Source organism: Artibeus jamaicensis, unplaced genomic scaffold (genome assembly GCF_021234435.1).
Source record: "Artibeus jamaicensis isolate MK-2021 breed Jamaican fruit bat unplaced genomic scaffold, CSHL_Jam_final contig_466, whole genome shotgun sequence".
Lineage (NCBI taxonomy): Eukaryota > Metazoa > Chordata > Mammalia > Chiroptera > Phyllostomidae > Artibeus > Artibeus jamaicensis.
Genome location: NW_026521844.1, coordinates 11,141,729 through 11,162,597, shown reverse-complemented (window position 1 = coordinate 11,162,597; position 20,869 = coordinate 11,141,729). Strand labels below are relative to the sequence as shown.

Sequence of the window (20,869 nt, the reverse complement as noted above, 5' to 3'; positions counted from 1 at the left end):
GATGCAAGGAAACAAAACAAAAGGTTGAAAGGGTAGACCTTTGTATAATATTTAATACAAATAGTATTAATTTGTTATAATGATCAAGTCTAGATGTTATGAAGTTCAAACTAGTATTGATAAAGGGAGGAGAATAAAAATGTTTGAGTGTTATATTTGCTTTTAAGCTAATTACCTTTCTCCTGACATGCCACAGGAAAAAATACGTACAGATATAGATTTCTATAACTGAAATATAAAAAATATTTTAAGGTATCTCCACTGTGTTGGTTTGTCCAATCATAACTTTCAGAAAAATGGAACATCCTAAGAAATGAAAAATTACAAAACTCTAGGGTAAACTCTCTGTGTTGTTGTTTATTATTTAATTTCATGTGTTCAGATATAATTCAACTCTATACTCCAATGGCTAAATGTAGAATCATGCATCTGTATAATTTGTAAAAATCAAATTATACATATGAAACTGTCCTGAAAATATGTTATTTTATACATGGCTTCTTCTAGAATTTGTTTTTGAGAAAACCCAAAACTAAGAAACTTTATCTTGAAATAATATAGATATAATTTCAGCTAAAATTTTTTTGTTTTATTTATGAAAAAAATGACGGTAATATTAAATGTTATTTTATGCCACTAAGTCGAAGTAGTTTGTTGGCCATCTACTTTTTCTTTTATAGCCATTAAGTTCTCTGTTACAAAGGTCTCCTCTGAATGACACTCAGATCTGGCCTCCTGGACCTGAGTCACTTCTCTGAGAAGAGCCTTGAAACCATGACTTGGTTCCAATTTTGTACCGAGGTGCCAAAATGTTCCATATTTTATCAACTTTTAAAGTTTTAAAATATATTTTCAAATGAATCAGAGTAAGAGTCAGCAGTTCACTTACCACACTCTTATTTAAGAGAAAATAAGACTGTGTAGCCTGGCAGACCCTTTTTATCTTCACTTATACTACTATAAAATTATGGTTACCAAAAACATAATTTTACTTCACCACTCACAGAACTGACAATGACCTATCAATAAATATTCCATTCTTGGCTTTCAAGTATTATATTTTCATTAAAAACAAATCTGACAGAACCTCCTGGCAATATTTTACATGTCGCTAGCTATGGCAACTGCTATAGTTACAGTGACAAAAATTAACCTTTTTTTTTACATTACTGTATAAATATTACTTGTTACCATTACTAACTTTCCAGTCAATCCTGCTGATTTAATTAACATTTGCTAGACTGGAATACTGACTACAGAACAAATATTTAAGATAAGGAAATTATAAAAATGTCAACATATTTCCAAGTTGTATCTTTTTAAAGACCTTTACTGGATGTTAACTAAAGAAAGGTAATATAAGACACTATGCAGACAGCTATAAAGTGACAGCTTCCCCTTTTTAATTGCGAATGATATAAATGAATAATACTTTTTGTGCTTAATACAGGGGTCTTTATTTTAATTTTTGTCCTGTAGTTAGTTGTGTGACTGTGACAAAGTTACTGCACTAGGGAGCTTTTTTTTTTTTTTAAATAGCATTTTGGTCTTAGACAGTCTATTAAATTGTAACATCATATTAATACTTTTCTCACACCAGTACAAATCTGAGAAATCATAATGTGAATTTAATATGTCTATTAAAGAAATAAAACCTTGATCAGAATAACTTACAAAACAGAGCTATTATCAAAATAGTTTTCTATTTCAATGGCCAATGTGAAGTGAATTATGTTATAAATTATACAATAATTAGGACTTTAATAATTTGCACCCAAGTATTAATAGCACTTTTTACTTCTGTAATAACTTAAACTGTAGGGCTAACAGCGCTGTGCACTGCCAGACGCACAGAGAAGCCCTGCTCAACAGGGCTTCCTCCGTGAGGAAGGAAGGGCTCTGTCTCTTGGCCAATATGGTCGTTCCTGCACGGAGCAGCCGAACACTCACCATGTGGCTAGTCTGACTGAGAAACTAAATTTTTAGCTTTAAAAATTTTAATTAAATTTTCACACATGGCTGGTGGCTACCATGTTGGAGATCACAGCTCTAGAAGTAAAGGTCTAAGTTATCATTTAAGAAAAAACAAGTTCATTACCTAGTGGGGAAAAGGGAAAGAGAGAGGAGGGGGAAGAGGACGCAGGGAAGAGAAGGAAGAAAGAGTTCAATACATCTTTTACTTTGTTGCAGTATGGCATTATTCAAAATACAGCACTTCTTGAAACAAATCACTAGTCAAGTTCATGTTAAAGGATATAAATAATATATAGAGAAATAAGTAAATGTAAACTAGTGAGTAATTGTAATGGTAAATAAATTAATATCCATCTTTTCTTCTTGGTAACAATTAAAATAATAAATAACATTATAGTTTAAGTAGATATACCTTTAAACCATTTGCAATTTAAATGAAAAAATATATAAAATATTTGTAGTCACAACACTCAGAAGAGACCAGTTTTCTACACCTATATATATACATTTTTTATAGTCATGGAAAGTTCAGGCAAAGAGACAGACTGGAAAAGCTATCTCTGAACTGAGGTGCGGATTAGACCCAGAGGAATGTGAAAAGGCAGGAGCCGTAGGGAGATGGCAGGGAATACAGAAAACTCCATGTGCCGGGCTCCCAGCACCTCCGATGTCCAGCAAACTTCTAGGCTTCTATCCAGTCCTACCTCATTCTAAATTGCAGCTGTGGTATTTCAGAGCTGATGCAAAGATATTGATACCAACCTCACAGATTTAATTTAAAATAAAAAATACATTCGCGCCTTTTTAAAGATAAATATTTAAAAAAAAAAAAAAATGAATATGTGGGATATATGAAACTCTCTGAAAATCCAAAACTTTAAAAATAAAACATGAAAGATATAAATGTGAATAATATCTTTTCTATAGATAAGGCCATATCTGAATAGAATTAAGTACAAAAATTAAGCCCTTCTCTTCGGCTGTGTCCACTTTTCCTTACCTTTCTTTCTGAAAATTTTCCAGCCCATTTATGAGATACATGGTTGTTTCCCTGAATTTCCTATAATCCTGATGCCAATCCTGAAGGAGAAAGAAAATATTTAAAGGGTTACACAGGAAGTCATTAAAACTTCAACGAAATCTCATCATAAAGCAATACACTGTTCTGATATATTAATAGAAGCAAAGAGTTCAAAATTAAGATAAACTCTAGCTAACTCAGGAGAGGAGTGTGGGGGAATGGGTGAAGAGAAGAGGGGGTAAGGACCAACAGGCAGTTACAGAGCAGCCGTAGGGATGCAAAGTACCAAGTAGAAAATGGAGGAGCCAAACGCGGGTTATACACATGACCCACGGACATGAACAATGTTAGGGGGATTGCCTGAGGGAGTGGGGTGGGGGGCGCTGGGTGTAGGCAGGTAAAGGGGGGGAAATCAGGACAATGGTAATAGCATTATCAATAAAATATAATTTTTAAAAACCATGAGAAAAAATACAATAAAGGTTAAATTTAAAAAGATTTTGGCCCTGGCTGGTGTGGCTCAGTGGATTGAGTGCCAGCCTGCGATCCAAAGGGTCGCTGGTTGGATTCCCAGTGAGGGCATATGTCTTGGTTGCAGGCCAGGTCCCCAGTGGTGGGGGCACATGAGAGGCAACCACATATTGATGTTTCTCTCCCTCTTTCTCCCTCCCTTCCCCTCTTTCTAAATATAAAAATCTTTAAAAAAACCAAAAAAGACTTTAATTTCTGACAAACCAGTTTACTTACTTGTAAAATAATAAACAAAAAGCATTAGACTTTGATGAAAAAATTAAACAACAAAGATCGCATCAGAAGACAACAGGCAGGATAATCAATTTGGTTATCTCTCACTCTATAATTCCTCAGTATAAAAAGCATATTATGAAAATACAGTGCAGGGTAAAAGTAGGCTTATAGTTGTGAGCACACAAACCACAGAGTTTATTCTTGTATTATTATGTATTAATTATTGTGTTATTTTCCATATGAATAACTCTAAACCTACTTTTGCCTCACTTTGTATTATAGTTATATATCTACGTCACAGTGAATGTAGGAAGTAAAGCTACTCTAATGTGCTTGAAGACTATTATTTGAAGAATGTAACTAAAAATGTTTTATCATAATGAATTTATTTAACCGTTAATTTTGCCAAATTTGTTTTGAATTTTCTTTTATTGTTTTAATAGAATTTATTGGGTTGATATTGTTTTACAAAACCACACTTTCAAGTGTACAACTTGACAAAATGTCAGCCATCTGCACACTGCATCGTGTACCCATCACTCAAAGCGAAGTCTCTTTCCATCCCCATTTACCCCCCATTTGCCCACTTCCACCTCCTCTCACCCACTTTCCCTCTGGCTGTCATCACTGTTGTCTGTGTCTAGGTGTTATATGCATTTTTTTTGCTTAATCCCTTCACTTTCTTTTATCAGCCCCCCAACCCCTTCTCCCCTCTCATAGAGTCAGTCTGTTCTATGTATCCATTTCTATTTTGCTCATTAGATTCCACACATAAGTGAGATCACATAGTATTTGTTTTTTCTCTTAGTGGATTATTTCACTTAGCATAATAATCTCCAGGTCCACCCATGCTGTTACAAAGGGTAAGATTTCCTTTTTAATGGACACATAGTATTCCACCATGTAAATGTACCACAGCTTCTTTATCCACTCATCTACTGATGGACACGGGCTGTTTCCAGATCTTGGCATTGTTATTAACACTGCGATGAACACAGGAGTACATATATTCTTTGAAATTAGTGTTTTGGGTTTCTTTGGATATATTCCCAGAAGTGGGACTGGTGGGTCAAAAGGAAGTTCAATTTTTAATTTTTTTGATTAAACTCCAATACTGATTTCCAAGGTGGCTATATCAGTTTGCATTCCCAGCAACAGTGCGAAAGGGTTCTCTTTTCTCCATATCTTCATCAGCACTTGTTGATTTATTGATGGCTATATCTGACAGGAATGAGGTAACATCTCATTGTGGTTTTAATTTGCATTACTCTGATGATTAGTGATGTTGAATATTTTTTCATGTCAGTGGGCCCTTTGTATGTCTTCCTTGGAGAAATGTCTATTCAGGTCCGTTGTCCTTTTTTTTAAATTGCGTTGTCTTTTTGGTGTTGAGTTGTGTAAATTCTTTCTACATTTTGGAAATTAACTCCTTATCAGATCTGTAATTGCAAAATATGTTCTCCCATTCAGTGAGTTCCCTTTTCATTTTGTTGATGGTTTACTTTTCTGTGCAAGAGCTTCTTAGTTTGATGTAGTTCCATTTGTTTATTTTTCCTTTGTTTCCTTTGCTCACAGAGCTATATCAGCAAAAATAGTGCTATGAGAAATGTCTGAAATTTTATTGTCTATGTTTTCTTCTAGGATTTTTATGGTTTCATAATGCAATTTCTATTAAAATGCCAATGGCATATCTCACAGATCTAGAACAAATATTTCAAAAATTTATATGGAATCACAGAAGACCCCCAAAAGCCTCAGAAATCTTGAGAAAGAAAAAGAAAGAGGAAAAACACTACCTGATATCAAACTATACTACCTGGCTGTAATAATTAACACAGCGTATACTGGCACATGAACAGGCATATAGACCAATGGAATAGAATAGGGATCCCAGAAATAAACCCACATCTTTATGGTCAATTAATATTTGACCGAGGAGGCAAGAATATGCAATGGGGTAAAGACTGTCTTTTCAATAAACTGTGTTGGTAAAACTGGACAGATATGGGAATGAAAATGAAACTAGACCAACTTACACCATACACAAGAATAAGTTCAAAATGGATTAAAGACAAATCTGTTTTACACGTGGCAGGTGAACAGTCTATTCATCTGAGTCACAGTGAAAAGGACAGAGGCATTCCACATTCCCCTGCTCTACCTCCGAAAAGCCAATCATAAGGCAAATAACAGCACTAAATAATTCAGACTGACATCCTGTAACTCTAGAAAACAAAAAAGAATCATGATAATTTTTCTTAACTTATTTAATAAAAATTGATTCAAGGATAACCATAATTGAAATACAATGTAGGATTAACCTAAAAGAAATACTGATAATAAAAGTATTAAAGCTCTTATATACATATTATTATAAGCAAATCAAAGTAAGAAACATATAGACCAGTTAGGTGACCAATTATATTCCCCCCAAATGTAAACCACTTTAATTTTAAGTTTTGGGGGCATTATTTTTATATTACTAGTAGACCTTAATAACAAATAAAAGCGAAATTTGTTTTGCAAATACAAAAGATAAAGCTGGAATTCCTGGGAAAGTATTCAAGTTGCCACTTTATTTAGAATTGCCTCAGAAGTTATGAGTTAGTAAACTTTTTCTGTAAAAGGCTAGACAGTAAAAGCTTTAGGATTTACCAATTACTCAACTCTGACTGCAGTGTGAAAACACACATAATCAAATGGCTGTGTGCCAATAAAACTTTATTTATAAAAATAGACGGTAATCTGGATTTGGTTTTCAGGTCAAGGTTTGCTGATCCCTAACTTAGAGTCAGACAAAGATTAGTGAGATGTAACAAAATCCAAAAAAGTATGTTATGTGAATACCTAGAAGACTTAATGGCTCTGCAGTTAGAAAAAAATGTAACAAGTTTTTAGAATAAAAATATGCTGAATCCAATCCGATGAAGCCACTCTGGGGAGGAACTGCAGAATCAAATCACAATTAAAAATTAAGTCCCAGGTAACCTGAATTCTGGGAACGGGGAAGAGTTAGCAACCAATTTGCTTGCCACCTGTGTCACGTATCATGTTTCCATTGACTGGGGCTATGTTCTATTATGCTTTATTGCTCTAATTTTCCTATTCTTAAGCTAATATTCTTATAAACAGAATAGTTATTTTATCTTTATTTCTAGTAGAATAAGCCTTCTGATTTTGTTCTTCTTCAAGAATGTCAGGACTAGACTGAGATCATTGCATTTCCGTAAAATCTGAGATTCAGTCTATCGAGCTCCCTGAAATGACTTGCTAAAAATTTGATAGAAACTACAGTGAGTCAATAAACCATTTAGGGGCCCTGGTTGGTGTAGCTCAGTGGATTGAGCGTGGGCCTGTGAATCAAAGGATTGCAGTTTGATTCCCAGTCAGGGCACATGCCTGGGTTGCAGGCCAGTTCCCAGCAGGGGATGCACAAGAAGCAGCCATACATTGATATTTCATCTCCCTCTCTCCTTCCCTTCCCCTCTAAAGATAAATTAATAAATAAACAAGATTTTTTTTAAAATTTAAAAAAATTAACCATTTAGGGGAATTCTGTTATTTTTATAATACCAAAATTTCCAAACATGATACATATTAGTCATTAATATAGGTCTTCTTTAATGTCTCCTAAAGTCATGCACATCTTTTGTTAAATTTATTTCCAGGTATTCTATAGTTTTGGCTGATACTGTAAATGATGTTATTTTTTAAAATTTATTTTCTGATTATTTGTTAATTGGTATAAAAGAATAAAATTGATATCTGACATAGGTTTGAATGTTGCAAAGCTCTCTTATTAGTTTCAATAAATTTATCTGTAGATTGTTTGTATTATATTGGTATAAAATTGAAAATAATAACTTTGTTTCTTCTTTTCCAATCTTTTACTTTTTGCTTAATTTTGTTGCCTTACTGCCCTGTTTGAACCTTCAGTACCAACCTGAGTAGAAGTGGTGATAGCAGGTATCCTTGTTTTCTCCTGATCACAACAGGAGAGCTCAGTGTCCACAATTCTGTATACTTGTTGTACACTCTTTCTGAGACGCTCTTTAGTATATTAAAGTATTTACCTTGTATTCCAGGTTAGCTAAGGGTTTTCATGAAAAATGCCTGTTTTCTACATCTTTTTGTCATATTATCTGTTATAATATGGTTAATTACCATAATTGTTTATGGAAATCTAAAATAATTAAGTGGAATCAAATAATCAAAGCATGCATGAAAGCAACTGAAAATACCCTGGATTTATAAACTGAAAAACACACTATATAGTTAAATATATGTATCAATAATGTATTATAAACATTACATTTAACAATATACATATATGAGAAACATTATATATAGTATAAATTTAATGTCTAAAAATATTCAGTATTTGAACTGGTAAATTTAAAAAGATACTAATTTTAAAGTCAAAGTTAAGAGAGAATTTTGGTTTTTTTGAGGTTTTTTGCGGGTTTGGGCTTTTTCTTCCAATGGATTTGTGCACAAAACTACTGCAAGCCCAATACCAGTACTCGTGTGAGTTCCCTTACACAACAGCAGCATCTAATAAGGATAAATATAGGTGTGGTTCAAGGATTAAAATAAATTTCTAACATCCCATAACTATGTGATGAAACAAATAAAAAAAAGTACAGCATGACTTCAGTAAAGGAGAGCATTTAAGAATGCCAGCTCTAAACCAAACTAACAAGCAAAACAGAGACAAGACTCATAGACAGAGAGCAGGCCGACAGCCCCTGGGTCGGGGGGAAGGCTAGGGAGGTGAAAGGATTGAGCAAAAAGAAAAAAAAGGAGAGAGAACTCCCGGGGGTGGCGGGGAAAAGAACCCAGGTTCTGATAACCAAGTTTAACCTGCTAGCTGAGAAGAACTCTGGTGGGTTATTTCACCACCGTGTGCCTTATTTTCTCCGGGGCTTCGCTGGGCTAAAGTGAAAGGAAGATCAGGCAACCACAGAATTTCTCCATCTACAGTTCAGCCTCTCAAAAGCACATTACCTCATATTCCTCCAAATTTACTTCTTCAGGTTTAATCATTTCAAGTTTGGCTTGAGCCACTTTCATTATGTTGTGACACCTTTAAATAAGAAAAATATATTCCTAAATTAAAAGCGAAATCCATAAAAACTGAAAAATGTATGTTATGCAAGACAAATGAAAATGACATCCGCTGTCACTGAGGAAACAACTACCAAATAACTTAAGTGAAAACATGTGTAGGGACTAATGCTGGATAGTTACAAAGTATGTAAAAGACAATCCCAGTAATTCTAAGTTAAATTTATTTACTATGTTACATTTATACATACTGTTTAAATTATATTCTATAAATGAAGATCGCATAGTTAAAAATCTGTTAAAAAATAATTTATACTTATTCAGCAAGCTCAAGGTGACATTAAGTTTTATTTTCCCCCAAATAGCATTATTTGCAAATAGTAAAAAAAGAATCCAATATATGCCTATCATTTTAGGTAAGAATGGAAACATTCCAATAAATTTTAGCATCAAAATCACGACTAAAGAAATCCCCACAAAATATATTTAGTTATCACATGCATCTTAGTCTGTTTTTCAAGCACAACAGAAATCAGGTTATCAAAACAAACATTATTTGCAGTCCCCTAGATAAATAATTGCAAAAGAATGAAAAAATGTGATTATTCCACAAATCTCTTCCCCAAATTCAATAGCATATATTCACTGGAATACAGTGCATAAACAAATAGATAATAAGGGTCATAATCAGTTATACTTCTGAGCTATTTGTGGTCATATGTGACAAAATAAACGATGCCCCCTATTAAAACTGAAACAGCCAGCACTCGCTCGGGGCACTCACTGCCTGCCAGTACCGTTCAAAACCGTTCCCTTGCACTACCTCACTTAATCCACGGTGAGGCGGGATTAATCCTAGATGTTCATTTCTCCTCACATTCTCCTCTGCTAAACATATTTTTCATTCAGTATTTGTGAAACTGTTATAAAAGGATAATCACTTATTTCAGAATTAAAATGCGATTACAGTGAACTCCAAGGCAGCATGTTTTCCTATTCTAAAATAACTTACAACATTTTGATCTTTAACAAAGACCTACCTTTTTAAAACAGTACTCATTCTAAATTAAACAGTAAAATTTTAACATTAGTGAATAGTTTTATAGGAGCTTCTAACAGAAAACTTTTTTTTTTTGGCAAACCATAATTAATTTAACCAATTATCTGACTCAATGTGTTCATAGTATAAAGGTTGAGAAATTCTTTTCTCTAAAATATTAAGTCTTAAAAGGCAGTGATTATAGTATACTCTTCTGTATATCATTATATTGCCTAGTTCAGTACCCTGGTTCACAATTAAAATATACTAAAATGATCTGAATAATTTTAAGATCAAGCTTTGAAAAGTCATGGCTATAAACTATACATAAGTTACAAAACAACTGTTCAAACTGAGTAAAGTCTAATTTTGTGCTTTATTTATTGAAATGTTTGTGTATGTGTAAAATAAACATTCCAATATTGCACTGGGAGCTATAAAAGGCAAGAACCATTTGAGTATATGAATTAGATATTTCCTATTTTTAAATTACCTTTCATCGAAGCTCAAATTTCTGTCTGCAAATTGTTCTAGCAATGTCTTCTCAATGATTTTCTTCGGAGCCTGGTTCTGGATGAAGTAGACCACGACGTGATGCAGGCGGTGGTCTGTCTCTGGTGGGGTGTCTTCTTGGGCCAGTCTAACCAATCTCGAATACTCCAGCTTAATTGCCTAGGAAAAGCACGAACTGTCAGTTTTTGTAAACTACAATTAAATCCTTCAATTAAACCCTTCATATAATCCTAATGATTATTGCACTCAAATACGCTTTTTGTTTCCTTTCAAAGCATTACAAACAAAGCAGTACATCTAAGAATATTGTTCTATGTTCCACAGACTAAAAGAATTTTCTAAGGAAGTGACCACAGAAGCCCTTCGTTACCCAGTCATTATATGCTTTCTGTTTCCACACAGGGAACTGGTGAAATAAACAGGACATCTAAGCTTACTGTGTGAATAATTCTGTAAAACTTAAAAAAAAAAAATAAAAGCTTAGTCAAAGGCCATCCAGAAGTATCCTAAGATTGAGATACTAAGTACCTATCTTACACTTTCCAGTATCAGTTTGATGTAGCCTCTAATATCCCAAATTCTAGGGCTCCAATACAGCTCCATTAGAATACCCGAAGTAAATGGATGGTTCTTGAATGCCTGGCAGTATTACTATAAGCAACTTTTTGCTGAATAGTCCACAATTAAGGGATGAAAGAGCAAGCCATGACATCATAGTTAGCACAGAATGAATCCTTGTTGCTTCAAAAAATATGCATTTTATCAGTACAATTATTTATTGATGAATATTATCACTATTACTACCTTGATGCTGGCACATATTTTTCCTTTAAGGATGGAAACACCTCATAATTTATTTAAAAAAATATTTAATTTATTTATTTTTAGAGAGGGGGGAAGGAAAGGAGAAAGGGAGACAAACATGAAAGCCCAAAAGACGCACTGAATGCCAGTCCTCTTGCACCTGGCTGGCAACCCAGGCATGTGCCCTGACCAGGAATCAAACCAGTGATGTTTTGGTTCACAGGCTGGTGCTCAATCCACTGAGCCACACCAGTCAGGGCTAATTAATAACTCATTATAATGGAAAATAAATACTAATATGTTTCTACACATGAGCAAATGATTTGAAAATATTTGCTCCTATAGAAATATATAGTTATATACATCAAAACCTGTATCATTAAAGATAATAATTTTTAAATTACTCATTTATATTAGACATATCTAAATTTTGGCTCTACTAACCATAAATATTTGGAGGCTGCATGCAAAACATATTACAGATGATCTACTGCAAGGGTTTTTCTTTCTCAAATGTACGCCTGCCTTTCTGAAGCAATTCTTGGGCATGCAGATATTACCACCTATGTGACTATTTTATATAAGTGAGAAATTATAACTAACAAATACTAAATGAAATGTTCTAGTTATATATTGTTATACTTCATTAAGGAGAAGGGTGATAAATCTTTTCTATGTAGTTTAGGATTATAAATTAAGATAATTATATATATATATATATTTTAAAGGATCTACATGTCATTCTAAAGACTTAGAGCTAGGGCAAAAAATAGCCATGACAATGAACTCTGCCTTGACATGTGAGATTATCAAGGTCCACTTCTTGGCATACCTGTGGTACATATAAGCTTTGCCTAGAACTCTTTAAAAAATGTCCCCACTTTGCCAATTTGAAAAAAATAAGGCACATGCTCATTTAATAACCAAATATACTAAAATTGAGAAAAAATATAAAACAAAAAAAATCAACTCTTCTTCCTTATTACAGCACTTAGAAAATGACTCCTATGGGCTACTAAAGGGTTTTTAAAATATTTAAATATTTTAGATACTGTGACTTTGGTCAAAATTTGTATGCCAAAATAAACTAAATTCGTATTGAGTCTGTAAAAATAATACTATGGTTTAGAGATAGAAATAATAAACCTAAATGGTTATCCATTTTCCTGCCTACTTTCAAAATAAAGACTGTGATTATTTCACAAATAGTATAGAGACTTCTATTAGAGGGCTGGGGCATACATTTACCTTCTTTTACTTAAGATTCTGTGTATTTCTTGACTTTGCTCTACCTAGGTTTCTAATTTTCACAAGTAAATGCCAAATATACAATCTATAGGTGTTTAAAGCAGTAACGTTATGTCTTAATTTCTAGGAGTAATTCCCAGCTGCCCCCACATAAACCACTTTTTACCAGCATACATTCCTCAATTTTTAAATTTATGATTGAAAATATACTTCAATCATATCTATGCCTTCAAACTATCAACAGATTTACCACACTGACATATTTAGCAGAGCTCTACACAATCTAACATGAATACAGTTAATAGTGTTGAGTTATTAAATTTGCCTCATTTTAATTCCTCAGAATCCTTTATACTTAGAATTATGTTTGTTCTTTCTATACTTCATTATCACAGACATGGCAACGAGACCACCACACATGTATAAAATGAAATGTGATGCTGGTCATTAAGTGACAGAACTGCTTTACATTTAATTTTTAAATTTCTTCTCACCAGTCCAATAACAGAGTCCTACTCATCAGGCCCAATGTTACCTACTCAGTCTCATTTCCTGTAACTCTTCAACAAAGATCTCCTCCATCCACCTGGGTCAGGCTCGTCGCCCAGATCCACAGGTGCCTTTGTTTCCTACGTTCTCCACATGTACGACGTCTTTTCTTGTTCATCCCCCATCTATCTGCAGGTGACTCCTTCGGTAAGACTAGTTTAAGTCTCTCTTTTCAAATTTTCAATTCTAAAAATTTAAATAATTTCTACCTAAGAATTTTTTTTTACTTTTCTAAGTCAATTATAAAATCATTCTAAATTTATAACTTACTAGAGAATTTATTTTGACATAAATATATATAATGATGTGTTAGAAGATGCCAAATACAAACACACTATATACTCTGGAGGTGGTAAGAGCTAAGGGAAAATTGGCTAGACTAAGATTCCGAAAGCTAGGGTATCATTTACTAATTGTGACAAAAAACAGTCACATAATTTTCCAAGTCTTAAGGCTTTATCTCTAAAATAATGTTAGTTAAATATAGAGAAGAAGTGTGTCTATAAATAACTATGTACATTTAAAATGCTTATGGACTATTTTTTCAAAGACTGACAGATGAAGAAAACCCACTTCACATTCTAGGAATAAGCATCATGTAGGCTGTGTTTTTTGACCACAATGCAACACAAATAGAATTAAAACCAAAGATAACTCCCAAATAAAGCAAGAATATAAAAATAGTGTTTTAAATAATTCTTGAGCACAAAGTATCAAAATTATATTAATATTGGGAATATGAGATATCAAAATATGTAAGACACGGATAGATTGGTAATTAAAAAAAAGTTCTAGGACTTCCAGCCAAGATGGAGGTGTAGGTAGATACACTTTGCCTCCTTGCACAACCAAAAGAATAACAACAAATTTAAAAACAAAAAATAACCAGAACTGCCAGAAAATTGAACAGTATGGAAGTTCGACAACCAAGGAGTTAAAGAAGAAATATTCATGCAGACTGGTCGGAGGGGTGGAGACAGGCAGCAGGGGTGGAGAGGACTAACTAGTGGTAAAGTGGGGGCTGATGGACCCAGAGACCCCACATTTGTGTGCGGATAAAATGGGAGGAACAACTGGGGAGCGAGACAGACCGCCCAACCCAGGGTTCCAGCACAGGGAAATAAAGCCTCAAAACGTCTGACTGAAAAAAAACTGTGTGGGTTGTGGTGGCAGGAGAAACTCCCAGCCACACAGGAGAATCCATTGAAGAGACTCACAGGGTCCTGGAATGTACACAAACCCACTCGCCAGGAATCAGCACCAGAAGGGCCCAATTTGCTTGTGGGTAGTGGGGGAAGTTACTGAAAGCTGGCAGAGAGAGGAGCAAGTGCCATTGTTCCCTCTCAGACTCCTTCCCCACATGCAGTGTCACAACCCAGCTACCTGGGTTGCCCTGCTCTGGTGAACACCCAAGGCTCTGCCCCCTTACTACTTAACAGGTGCACCAAGACAAAAAAAAATATGGCCCAAATGAAAGAACAGATCAAAGCTCCAGAAAAAAATACAACTAAGCGATGAAGAAATAGCCAACCTATCAGATGCAGAGTTCAAAACTCTGGTAATCAGGATACTCACAGAATTGGCTGAACATTGTTGCAAAATAGAGGAAAAAGTGAAGGCTATGAAAAGTGAAATAAAGAAAAGTATACAGAGAAACAACAGTGACAGGAAGGAAACTGGGACGCAAATCGACCGTTTGCATCAGACAGGAGAAATAAACACTCAACCAGAACAGAATGAAGAAACAAAAATTCAGAACAACGAGGAAAGGCTTAGGAACCTCCAGGACATCTTTAAACATTCTAATATCCAAATTGTAGGGGTACCAGAAGGGGAAGGGGAACAGAAACAAGTGGAAAACTTATTTGAACAAATATTAAATAAGAACTTCCCCAATCTGGCTAAGAAATTACACTTTCAGGAAGTCCAGGAAGCTCAGAGAGTCCCAAAGAAGGGGGACCCAAGGAGGAACACACCAAGGCACATCATAATTACGTTACCGAAGATTAAAATGGAGAGAATTCTAGAAGCGGCAAGAGAAAAGGAGAGAGTTATCTACAAAGGAGTGCCCAGAAGACTATCCACTGATTTCTCAAAAGAGACCTTGCAGGCAAGAAGGAGCTGGAAAGAAGTATTCCAAGTCATGAAAGGCAAGGACCTGCATCCAAGATTATTCTATCCAGCAAAGCTATCATTTAGAATGGAAGGCTAGATAGAGTGCTTCCCAGACAAGGTAAAACTAAAGGAATTCATCATTGCCAAGCTCTTGTTATATGAAATGTTAAAGGGACTTATCTAAAAAAAGGAAGATGATAAAAATATGAACAGTAAAATGACAACCACCTCACAATTATCAAAAACTAAACCTAACTCCCCCCCCCCCCAAACAACAGATTCACAGTAACAGAGATCACATGGAAGGTTATCAGCAGGGAAGGGGAGGGGGAAGAATGGAAGAAAAGGTACAGGGAATAAAAAGCATAAATGCTACATACAAAATAGACAGGGGGAGGCTAAGAACAGTATGGAAAATGGAGAAGTCAAAGAACTTACATGTATGACCCATGGACATGAACTAAGGTAGGGGAATGATCACAGGAGGGGGGTACAGGGAGGAGGAGAATAAAGGGGAGAAAAAAATGGGACAATTATAAGAGCATAATCAATAAAATATATTAAAAATACGATTTGTCTGCAAGTTACAAATTGTACTTTGTCATTTATCTTTAAATCTGTCTTCAGTGTCTTACTGTGTAGAATTTAAAAAATCTTATGAAATATACCAATACTTTCTTCATGGATTCAGGTCCATATGAACACTTCCAAAATTATGTATATCTTTAATTCTAGTATTTTTAGGATTTTACTTTTTTGTTTAGATTCCTAAATATGGAATTTCATTTTCTCCAAATAGAGAAATAGCCAAACAATCCACACATAAAATTTTGACTAATGCATCCTTTATACACTGTCTTGAAATAACATATTAAGTACCATTTATAAGTGGGTCTGTTTGGGTCTATTTTAGCTATATTTGATATCTATTGAACAAACAAGGGAGTAAGAATAATAGGCATTTCAAAATTAAAAGAGTGAGAAAGTTATGTCAACTGGAAACAACTGTTATGAAGCAATGAAATAAATGTTAAAAATTTTAATATAAAAGTGTTATTACTTCATTAAAACCCTAAGGGCACTTTAATAGGTATAGAAACAAATATACAAAAAAGAAATTTTAATTTATTTTAAGTAAATGAAAAATGTTAAACTAATCCCACAATTATAATTATCATCTCTACCTTGCATCCCTGTACATACACATATAAGCAACTAGTACTTTGCGAATATTATTCTTTTATTTTGTCTGACTTTTATTTGTTCATCATTGTAGATCTGCAATACCTTTCTCTGGATTTCGTTTTTGTATGATATAAACTTCTGTCTTTAAGCCACTATTTTTTCTGGGGGATGAGTTCAGTTAACAGTGAAAACTAACTCTAATAAACAGTCCAATGGGGAGAAAGATCTAAGTAAAGTACGTTTCCTCATGCATTTTTCCAGATCTGCCTGCCTATTAACTCTTCCGCATTGTATGTGTACAGGGCACACTCCTGTGTGGGGCTGACACAGACACTGACTGAATGGGTTGGTAACTTCCAAACCCCGGGTGAAACCTCAGTAAGTCCACTGACGCGCGCACTGGCCTGCAGTGCCCGTGCGTTATGGATGGAGAAGCAAGACAAATTCACACGGACTACCGAGTCCTGTGGAGGAAAAGGGACGGCATGGCTACTCCTCAAGGAGGGAGCACCTTGGAGTGGCCTGTCAACTCTCTCGAGGGGAGAGCATGCAGACCCTGCCTAGACAGGCCTTTACTGTTTTTTTTTTTACACAGGAGTTCAGGTACAACTTATTAATCACTGCCAGGCAGTAAACAGTAGATAGCACACACAGAACTATTAGGGCTTCTTCTGAGTCAGGGTCTTGTAGCTAAAGGGCTACAAGACTTTGGGAAAACAAACTCATCTTCTGCCCATGCCTTGGTCATTTAACGAAGAGTACTCTTAGCAAAGCAGGTTTCACAGGATTTCACATATCCTTTCTCAGGCCTGATCGCCCAGGGAGCCTGCCATTCCCAGCACAGGATGCACCACCCTCAGTCACTGTTTTCAGGCTTAAGTCAGGCAGAGGAAGCAGATAGCCAAGGAATTCTCAGAGACTTCTCAACAGACAGACTGAGGACTCAGGCTATGTTAGAATAGCCGGGGAGCAAGGGTCCATCACCCCCTCTTTGCTGCAGCCCCGAGTCCTTCCTTGAGGGCCTCCCAAGTGATGGTGTCTGGCTTAGGTTGCCCCCCCCCCCCGCCCCGCCAGGGGTTGTACCAGTCACTGACTAACCGACTAAGCACCGGGGGCCAGGGATGAAGCAGAAGCAGCGTTGCTATCAGGGAGATAAGCTTTGTCTCTTTAGTGGCTTAAGGTCCGAAGGTCACTCACTCAGCCTCATCTATGGGGGTTTTTACAGCTCCTGAAACCAGGCAGGGCAGTTCCCAACAGTTCACCACCCAGCCTGATATCAGGTTCACTTTGCAACTCACATTTTTATCAGTAACAAAGTTAACGTTTTCATCACAGTTTTACCACCAGGAAACATAAATAACACATAACAATTGGTATGATCATAGGAAATCCGTATCTATAAGTACTTAGGCACAGAGATGAAAAGCTTCTTCTGGCTGAAAAACCAAAGTAAAATAAACCTGACAAAGATACACTATGTACATATTTTGGACACCTCTATATCACTGAATGACTGCATGATGCACATATTAGTTTTGTAATTCACTTGACAGATTTCCTGAAATCATGTTATCAACTAGAATTTTCCAAATGCTAGTCATTTACTATACCAAAAATATATTAATTATAAACAAACAATAACATTTATATAAAATTATATGCATATGTACTCCTCAATTACACATGTGTAAAAATAAAGTGTGGACAAATACAAACTTTAGAAATTTGTTGCTGCATAAAAGTTAAAGTGTAAACCAAAAAGAGAAACACATGAGATACAGAAAATACACACAGGACGAGATGTAAAAAGCACCCCCAGCTGATGGTGGAAGGAGGTCTTGGGGTAAAGGAAAACCAGTGCAGGCTACGAAGGGCCAGGCAGATTTCCCCAAAAGGTAAAATTCACAAAGAACTGAATACGAGGAGATTTAAGCAAATGGTGGAAAGTTAGAAGTGAAACAGTGATACACAAAGAGAATTAAGCAAACCAAAATAAACCAAAACTCCAAGGAAAACAAAATCTGAGGTTAAACAAAGTAAAATAATAGTGTTTAGAACTTAGCTCAATCTTGAGTAGCATATATAAAAATAATATAAAGAATTCTGATTTTATCAACATAACAAGATTTTATGTGCCGGAGGGCAGACAGTATAGGGAGGGCTGGGAACTCTGTGTGGGCTGGGATAAGAAAGAGCGCTCACTGTTCACATCCCATAGCGAGGAACTCAAAGAAAATGTGTAAACTAAGAATCACAAAAACCAACAATAACAAGCATTCTAGTTAAAGTTATAAAAATAAAGCCAAAAGGACTAGATAAAACAATGAAAAGTTGTCTCCATACGGGGAGGGCCTGGGGTGAGTGCTGTTTGCAGCATGTACAGAAATGTATGCAGAGGTTAATTTAATAAAGATGAGACTTCCAATTCAACATAAAGATGCCCAGCTTGATAAAAAATGATAATGGTACTGTACACGATAGATAAGTTTTCCACAAGAAATAGCTGAAAACTTTAGAAGATACATATTCAGTGTTTTTTAAGAAAATAAATCTAGACCATCTAGGAATAAGGATGAATTTTTAAACATAAAGTTTTTTTGTTTTTTTCTTAATTTTTATTTACTTATTTTTCAAGTACAGTTTTCTATTTCTCCCATCCCAGCCCACCCTGCCCCATGCTCCCCACCTCCCTCCCATTTCCACCCCCCCTAGTTCTCGTCCCTGTGTCCTTCATACTTGTTCCTCCAAATCCCTCCCCCTTTTCCCCTCAAATTCCATTCCCTCTCCCCTCTGGTCACTGTCCCTCTGTTCTCCATTTCAGTGTCTTTGTTTTTATTTTGCTTGCTTGTTTTGTTGTTTAGCTTCCTGTTAAAGGTGAGATCATATGGTATTTGTCTTTCAACACCTGGCCTATTTTACTCAGCATAATGCTTTCCAGTTCCATCCATGTTGTTGCAAAGGGTAGTAGCTCCTTCTTTCTCTCTGCTGCATAGAATTCCATTGTGTATATGTGCCACAATTTTTTGATCCATTCATTTACTGATGGGCACCTAGGTTGCTTCCAACTCTTGGCTATTGTAAATTGTGCTGCTATGAACATTGTGGTGCATAGGTTCTTTGAAATTGATGTTTTAGGATTCTTAGGATATAATCCTAGCAGTGGAATTGCTGGGTCAAAAGGCTGGTTGATTTTTATTTTTCTGAAAAAATTCCATACTGTTTTCCATAATGGTTGCACCAACCTGCAATCCCAACAGTGAACTAGGGTCCCCTTTTCCCCACACCCTCTCCAACCTTTGTTGTTTGTTGCTTTGTTTATGATAGCCATCCTGACTGGTGTAAAGTGGTATCTCATTGTGGTTCTAATTGCATCTCTCTGATGGCTAGCGATATTGAGCATCTCTTCATGTGTCTCTGGATCCTCTGTATGTCCTCCTTGGTGAAGTGTCTGTTCAAGTCCTTTGCCCATTTTTTAATTGGGTTGGTTGTCTTCTTAGAGTGGAGTTGTGTAAGTTCTTTGTATATTTTGGAGATTAAACTTTTGTCTGTGGTATCGTTGGCAAATATGTTTTCCCATACAGTTGGTTGTCTTGCTAATTTAATACTGTTTTCTTTAGCCATGCAGAAGCTTTTAATTTTGATGAGATCCCATTTGTTTATTCTTTCCTTTATGTCCCTTGCTCTAGGGGGTATATCAGTAAATATGTTGCTGCGTGAAATATCTGAGTTTTCCTGCCAATGTTCTCCTCTAGGACTTTTCACAGCTTATATTTAAGTCTTTTATCCACCTTGAATTTATTCTGGTGTATGGTGTAAGTCGCTGCTCAACATAAAGTTTTTAAGGGTAGCTTTTCGACCTTTTTAAAAGGGACTTTATGAGGGTGATCAGCTCATTCTGAGGCCATTTGGCCAGAATTTCTACAGTTCACCACTTAAGGGGTCTGTCTGCCAGGGTTTCCCACAGTACCGGGCATACCAGGACGGTCGGTCGTGCTGATCCAAACATGTCCAAAGGTGTTTATCGATATAGGCTACTCTGCACAGGGCCTTTGTTTTGTACTACACATTGAAAGAAATACTGAAAATAAGCAGTTCTTTGAAGACTGAGTTTGATGATGGCAGAGTACAAAAAATTAGGAAAAAACTTTAGATTTTTAACGTAAAAGAAGGGAGCATGTGCTTATTGTAATGAATTATATCTCAATAACTCTCCATTTTTTTTAAATAGAAAAAAACAAAGGCTAACAAGGTGATAGGAGTGGAAAAATCCTGGTAGATTTTTGGTTACTCCAACTAAAATGACAAAATACAGTGTTTTCATTTTTCAAATATGTAAAAACAAACACTGTTGTAATTAAAACATTGTAAGGATCTGGACTTAGAGGAGAAAAAGACTGAGTCACAGAACAATGCATCAGCTTAATGGTCTCACATGTCTTGAAATGACTAAGATATCAAAAATTAACCGTGGGGAAAACACAAGTGACTAGAAAAAGAAAAAAGATAACACGTGAATGAATCATTTTACAAACAAACCAATAAAAAAGCAATTTAGTGTCATGTGATAATAAAATTAAAGAAAAATATTATAAGATTGACTAATAGTG

At 35.4% G+C, this 20,869-nt stretch overlaps 1 protein-coding gene across 9 annotated transcripts in view; it reads right to left on the bottom strand.

The window, feature by feature from the left end:
• USP25 (ubiquitin specific peptidase 25) overlaps nt 1-20,869 on the bottom strand; it is a 126,922-nt gene that overhangs the window by 7,623 nt on the left and 98,430 nt on the right. For all 9 annotated transcript variants that reach the window (XM_053667225.1, XM_053667220.1, XM_053667223.1 and 6 more), the window contains 3 exons: nt 10,342-10,520; nt 8,750-8,828; nt 2,975-3,054 (listed from right to left, as the gene is read on the bottom strand). In XM_053667225.1, coding sequence (XP_053523200.1) covers nt 2,975-3,054; nt 8,750-8,828; nt 10,342-10,520 — 338 coding nt within the window. The remainder of the gene's footprint in view (nt 1-2,974; nt 3,055-8,749; nt 8,829-10,341; nt 10,521-20,869) is intronic.